The sequence below is a fragment of the Caloenas nicobarica genome, chromosome 8 (genome assembly GCF_036013445.1).
Source record: "Caloenas nicobarica isolate bCalNic1 chromosome 8, bCalNic1.hap1, whole genome shotgun sequence".
Lineage (NCBI taxonomy): Eukaryota > Metazoa > Chordata > Aves > Columbiformes > Columbidae > Caloenas > Caloenas nicobarica.
In genome coordinates this window covers 7,507,697-7,514,397 of record NC_088252.1, presented here as the reverse complement: position 1 = coordinate 7,514,397, position 6,701 = coordinate 7,507,697, and the positions used below count along the sequence as shown (strand labels likewise).

Below are 6,701 nucleotides of genomic sequence, written 5' to 3'. Positions count from 1 at the left end.
TGTACTATGTGTGTGTGTCCTGCCTGTGCCACCACCTCCAGTGTGCTGCAGCAGCTCCACTTGTGCTTTCAAGTGGTCTGGTGTGGTTGGTTTGTTTGTTTGTGAGGGTTCTCTGTGTGGAGTTTGTTTGTTTCATTTTTTTAATGAGTCCATTCAGTGCTTGTGAAAGTTGTCAAACTGGCTGTGTCCAGCTCTATCATCAATTCATAGAATTAGTATAAGGTAGGAGATTGCAGTGCAAGATATTTGTGCCCAGCTGTGTCCTGCAGCTGCTGGGGGGGCACGATGCTGTCATGTGTGGTGTGAGGTGTAGCCTCCAGCCCTTCTCACTCCTCTACTCTCATTGCTTGGAAAATGTGAGGCTGGTGTTGTCCAGATGTGGCTCCAGAGGAACATGGGAAGTGTGGAAGACAGAGTGTGTCTTATGCTAAGAAGGTTAAGTTGCATATATTTGAAAGCTTGGTGGATGTGGTGAGATTGCCAGGTTTTTGCAGCCAGATTAAGGCAAGCCAGGCATGACCTGCTCCAGCTGGACAGTCATGGTGTGTCTGTGCGTGGGTGGGGGCTGTCTGCCTTCCAGATGGTGGTGAAAGTATCAGTACCTTGTTGGTGAGTGCTTGGCTCTTCCTTGTCTCCTAGAGGCTGCTGAGCCCACCAGAAATGTTAGGAAATAGTAGATTGCTGCTGCCTCCTTGCTGCTTAATACATCCCTTAGCTCTTCTCTGTACAGCATGGGAGAGCTTGGCTGAATGAGTTAGGAATTTAGAGGATACTTTTACTAAATCAGTCCAAAAGCTCTGGGTGGAAAAAGCAAAAAAAAGGAGCAAACAGAAGAACACAATCCAGTTTTCTAGCTGGGGAGCCTGAGGAGGCCTCTCCGTCATGCCTTTGGTCTCTGTTTCACTTGTTTCAGCCCCAGCACATACAAATCCCTGACTGCCCTGTACGTGGGTAGACCCTGCTCAAATGATGAACAGAGGTTTGGTCCTATGTCAGAGGAATAGTTTATCACACCTCTTTTCTGAGAGTGAAACATTCTCTCCTGCCTCTTTGCCCTCATTAAGCAGCTGCCCCTGGACAGTCATTATGAGCAGCCATGGTCCTGCCCAGAGCTGCTGTGGCAGTGACGCCCATCCCTGCGCTCCCTGCCCAGCACCATCCTGCACTGGCACAGCCCGACTGTCCCATCCGCAGCCCCCCTGGGGCTCCCTCCCTCTCCAACCCCCCCAGTAAGCACCTGAGGACTCACTGCTGTACAGGGCCTTTCAGGTGAGGTTTCTGTGGTGAGGATGTTTGTCCGTCTTTGGCCAAGCGTTCATGGTACGCATTTCACAATGAGTGGCTGGTATAAGAAGGGGTGTTACTCAGAGCGAGATGGTTTAGCAGAATCTGCTCAGAAATGCTTTGTTTGTAGGTAGCTCTATATCTCCTCCACCCATTTAATTAGTGGTTATGGGGGGAGGAGTACTTTTTCCTGCTGCATCTAAAATAGCAGTTTGGTTTGTGCAGAGGTATCACCTCTAAAGAGTTTGCACCCATGTTGGTGACACTGGAAACATAGAAAAAACCGCACTGGCAGTCAGGTAATCTCTCAAATCACTGTGCTGTCAGCACACAGGTCCCAAACTGGGGAGGAAATAAAGGAGTTTAGCCTTATTTGGGAGCAGTCCATCAAATGAAAGTCACAAAGCTGCATGTGTTACTACGGTGAGGCAGGACTGGGGAAGGCAAAGTGTGAGCTGGGCTGAGCATCGTGTGAAATCACTGCCAGGGCTGTGCTGCGCCCTGGGCTGAGCTGGGGAGGAGACACCCTTCTCTGCATGCACAGCGCCATTTGTTGCTGTTTTCATCTTTTCAAAGAAAATATAGGAGTAGAAGAGAGGAGAAACCAACCTCCTTAACAGGTCCTTTTTGCAAACAGAGCCTCTCCTCCTCCCCCTCCCTATCATGTAGTGAATGAAGGCCAGATTGCACTCCTGCCTGAATATCTGGCAAGTGCAGTGAGAAGCCTACATCCCCTCAGGAAGCTATCAGGGCTTTGCTCCTGTCCTGTGCAGGTGGTGTGGGCTTTGCTGGGCAGGCAGATGGAGGACTCTGCTCAACGCTTGCCTGCAGAAAGGTCTTTCTTTAAGGGTTTTCCTCCTTTTGTCACGTACCTTGTGTAGGAGGAGATGCAGAGGCTAAGCTGGACATGGGGCTGGAAGGCTGCTGAGGTACCAGAAGGGTTTGGCCCAGCATATGCAGGTAGATGGGGTTGGGAAATACGAGCGGAGGTATGTCACATCCCAGGGCACATGGCTGCTGTCTGAGCATTCTTACAAAGGCGCTAGTTAACAGTTTTACCTACTTAGCTGTTTGTGAGTAAGTGCATTGCAGGGTGGCATGCACCACTCTGCCTTTGAAAATCCCAGACTTCATTGCAGCTCATCTGCCCCTAGTTTAGACAGCCAGGGAGATGAGCCGTCCCTTTTGGGGACAGACAGCAGAGCAGATCCTGCACCACCTAATTCCCCACCTTTTCCATTTAACTCACTAAGATACTGCACTCTGTGCCAGTAACATGACTTTATTTATATTGCATGCTTGGGAACAACTCTCTGCCACCTTCTTTAGACACTCCTTTACATTATAAAGTTGAATAGACCCCTCATACAGAGTTCTTATTCCCACCGCCACACCCCATCTCTTTGGATAGTAGCTTTAATGCCATTTTACTCAGAGGCTTTCGATGTAAAGGTTTTCCACAGTACAAGCAACTGCGGTTTCTTCTGACCTTGTATTGCAATTGACGACCATTTTGTGGTGCTTTATTACCGACTAAATAGAAAGACGTTTGTGACTTATAAAAGCATCCTCCTTTCTTTTTCTGCACTGGTTTCACTTTGACTTTTTTTTCTTTTTTGATCTTTGGAATAACCTCTGTTTCTTTGTCACAGCTACAGCTGCATAAAAACTGATCCAGGGTGGGGAGGAGGGACAAAAACTCCCTTTTCCACTAGCCGTACTTGTTTTGGGCTTTCTGGGAAGAGGAAAGACACTTTTTCCAGGGGAAAGCTGTCATTTTACTCAAATTTACATAAGGCAGAGAATTATCAGTGGCAACCTATATCGTTACATCAGGGTCTGGACTGCTGTGGTTGTCTGAATCAGAGCTGATTTTCATGTGTCTGAATCATTCCCATTAGCAGAAAGTCCCTCCATCCTACTCACACAACAAGAAAGTGTGAAGGGAAAGCCTGATGTTGAGTCCTAGTTGAACTGGAACATAGCAAGTATAAAACGGGTGCTGCATGTGTTTTGCACTAATGTGTTATGCATGGGAGCTGAATTTCAGCTTCTTCAGTGGCTTCAGATTTGGACTTAGCTAGCTTGGGAGATGCTTCCTTAAATTCCTTGTTGACAAAGTAGTAGCAAATAGCATCCAGGCAGCAGTTTGTGTTTGCAAGGACCGAGGCGAGGTGAACAAAATTGTTAATGCTCTGTATTGCAGAGCAGTCAGAGCTGGTGGAGTCCATTATGAAGCGAAGGAGATGCCCGAGGTAAAGAGGCAAAAAGCATATGATGAACACAGCCATGTTTGCAGACACAATGTAGACAGCCTTCCTGATAAACTTTTCCTTGTGGTAGTTTTCATTTTTCTTTCTCATGAGTTCTGCAATGACTTGTATGGAGCAATAACACACAATGATCAGTGGTATGAAAAACCCGACAATAATAGCACACAGTGTGATCACTGAGGGCTTAACGGAAGATTTTTCAAAGCAAAGTTCATCTTGTTCTCGGTCCTCTAACTTTTTAATGAGGGATATCACAGAGATGATGACTATCCAAAGAAATCCAGAGGCAAAAGCTGCCTTCAGCGGCGACCGCAGCACCTTGGCTTTCAAAGGGTACTTGATTGCAAGATACCTATCAGCTGCTACAACAGTGATGATCCCAATGCTCATTAAGCGGTTTGTGAAATAGCCACCTTCCAGTGCAAGGCACCATCTACCTACCTTCAGCTGATGGAAATGGGATAAAGTTTTAAAAGGCAAAGTAAAGAGCAGCAAGCAGTCAGCCACGGCCAAGTTGACCATATATACTCTAGTTTCTGTCCATTTGCCGAGTTTGCAGCAGAACACCCACAGCGCCAACACGTTCAGCAAAATGCCCAAAAGCAAAACCGGGATGTAAATACACAGCTGGACAAGCGGAAAGCTTTCATGGGCTGTGATGCTGCAGCTGCTGAAGTTCATTTTGAGGGCATTAAGAGGCACAGTTCCTGCAAGAGCAAATTAAACCTTTTAGAAGCTAGAATCTTGACTGGATCAGTGATTAATTCAGATAGTTCAGGGCTTTATCAACAGTGAAAACCAGAGCAAGGAGATGACTCTGCAGAGCAGGGCTGTCTGTAGGGTACCTGGTGAGAAGGGAGGGAGAGGGACACGAGCCTGATCAGTGGTGGAGGAGTGAAAAGTTCACGTTCTCACTGAGTCCCATGCGGGGAAGACCACTTGTGGAGAAGAGCAGGGGAAAATGCTTGTGTCTCTGTTTTGGGCTAGACTCAGATCAGGCAGCAGCAGTTATGCTGCAGCTTGAAGTTATGGGAGCTGTTACAACCCATTTGGAAACAGAACGGGGATACCTAAGCACACCTCTCATCCCTCTGCTTAAAATGGTGCTTAGGAGAAGCCAGCCAGCATCCTCACAGCTCAAAATGCCCTGGGAGATGCGCTGCAGAAGGACAGCTGTTCTCTCCTTCAGTCCTTAGCTGTCTTTGCATCACTTCTTGTTAGTGATAACAGTAGTTATTAGTACATCTCTCATTATTTTTGGCTGCCATTGAATCCTGTGGTCAGTGGTAGCATCTAGTGGTCTGCAGCAAGAATCAGAGTACTGGGGGCTGCATGCTGCACTTAGTGAAAATCGGGCTTTGTCTTGGAAGTATTAGAGCAATCTGCCACATTCCAAGACAAAAAAAGCCCATCAATGTCACGGCAAGAAAAGTGATCAGCAGCCATGTGAAATGGAATGATGAGCTGTATCTGGTCTAGTGGGTGGTTTTATCACCCTAGATCTAAGGGCAATATTGCTGTTTGCCCTCCTGCTTTGAAGGAGTTAATACAGAACTTTATTCTAGGTGCAATCGTTCATGTCAGGAAAGACTCAGGAGGTTTGAGATGTCTTTGGATTCTCCCTGCAAGGGAAACACGGCTCCAGGGGTGCATGTTCTTGGGGCTCAAAAACATCCTGAGTGAGCAAACCATAGGGCAGTTCTGCAGCATCTCTGTGCAGCTGCACCTCTCAATTAGCTTTGAAAATCTTGCTGCTGAGGAATTGTGCCAAGGGACCTCTTTGGAGGTGAGGGAGTGTGCTACAACTGATACCGGCAGCAGCTCTGTGCTTTGGACACACAGAATAAGTTATGAGCCCAGAAGAAATAAAGGTAGATCATAAGGACAACAGGGAGATCTAGCAAAGGCGGAGACAGTGCTTAAGCTTCCAAAACATGCCTAATGCGGCCAGTATCGAAATGAGCCTTTGAAAATACACAGGCTCCAGCTCTCTCTCGGTTCGTCTATGACCAATGTGGTGTCCCACCATGGCTGGGGAAAGGCAATGCCTTGCAGAGCTCAAATAACCAGGTCAGCAAATATCCAGGAGGAATTACCTGCTCACTCACTGTCCTTGGAGAGAGTGAATGTTCCTCCAGACCAGCTGTGGCGCGGCATACAAGTGCGATGAGCCCTCCTGGCGCTGCCCCGGCACGTGAACAGCGAGGTGTCCTGCAATGACCATTTGCTGGTGGCTGTGGCACCAGCAATGCTGGTGGAGGAAGCACCCCCACCCCTCCTCAACGCATTTCCCAGGGGTTGAGCTTCCTCTGTCACCACTGGCATGGCTTGTACCACCCCCTGTTGACTGAGGAGCCTGCAATAGCCCTGCAGTGAGGTGGGAGCTTGTCTGCCATGCAGCCCTGCAGCGGTTCCTCTGGCAATGGAATGGTTTTGAGTTTTTCCAGTGCCTGATGTTTCACTGGGCAATGCCCTTCCTCGCCAAACAGTCTGTGCACATTGCTTGGAGGGGACCTGTTGCCCTGGAGGGTCCTGAGGTCTTCTCTGCGCCTTCTAGACTGTCGTTCCTGCTGGGGCTGGAGTGGGGACTGCCACCTGTTGTCACACTGCTGAGCCCCTGGGACAGACCAGTCCCAGCAGGCCCCCAGTCCCATTCACAGAGCTGTTGGAGAGGTGAGGGCTGTGGTTTGCAGGTAGTTTTGTGATTATTATAACTGGGTTTCACTCTGAATCATGGTAATTCTCTCATTTTCCATAGTTCTCATCAGCCAGCAATTCTGAGAAAATGTGGCACCGTGACCTTGTGATGTGCTGACTTGGTGACTGCTCTGCAGTTGCAGGTGCCTGCTGGCCAGGGGCTCCTCCCTGGCTTTCCATTGCCACCTGTTCACAAGAAGAGGTCAGACAAGTTGGTCAACAAGCTCAAAGGTCCTTGAATTGCTGTCTTGGGCAAACACATTTCCCCTTCCCGCTTTCCAGGTTGTCCGAGAGCAGCTTCAGAAATTTTTCTGCATTGTCTGTCTGTGTGTTACAAACCAGCCTTTAATTCTGTTGCACTGTATACTCAGTACAGAGTTTAGCTTAAATACTTCTGAGTTTCCAGGGACTGCTTTTGCCTTTCTTGTGTTTGCTTCTTGGTGTGTG

The 6,701-nt window shown here is 48.2% G+C and overlaps 1 protein-coding gene across 1 annotated transcript; it reads right to left on the bottom strand.

The window, feature by feature from the left end:
* Window positions 1–3,302: 3,302 nt before the first annotated feature.
* On the bottom strand, window positions 3,303–5,714 carry LOC135991697 (G-protein coupled receptor 35-like). Its single transcript, XM_065640503.1, has 2 exons — window positions 5,666–5,714; window positions 3,303–4,264 (listed from the first exon to the last, which is right to left on the bottom strand). Exons 1-2 carry the CDS (start codon window positions 5,712–5,714, stop codon window positions 3,303–3,305), a joined length of 1,011 nt encoding a protein of 336 aa, XP_065496575.1.
* Between the last annotated feature and the right edge of the window lie 987 nt (window positions 5,715–6,701).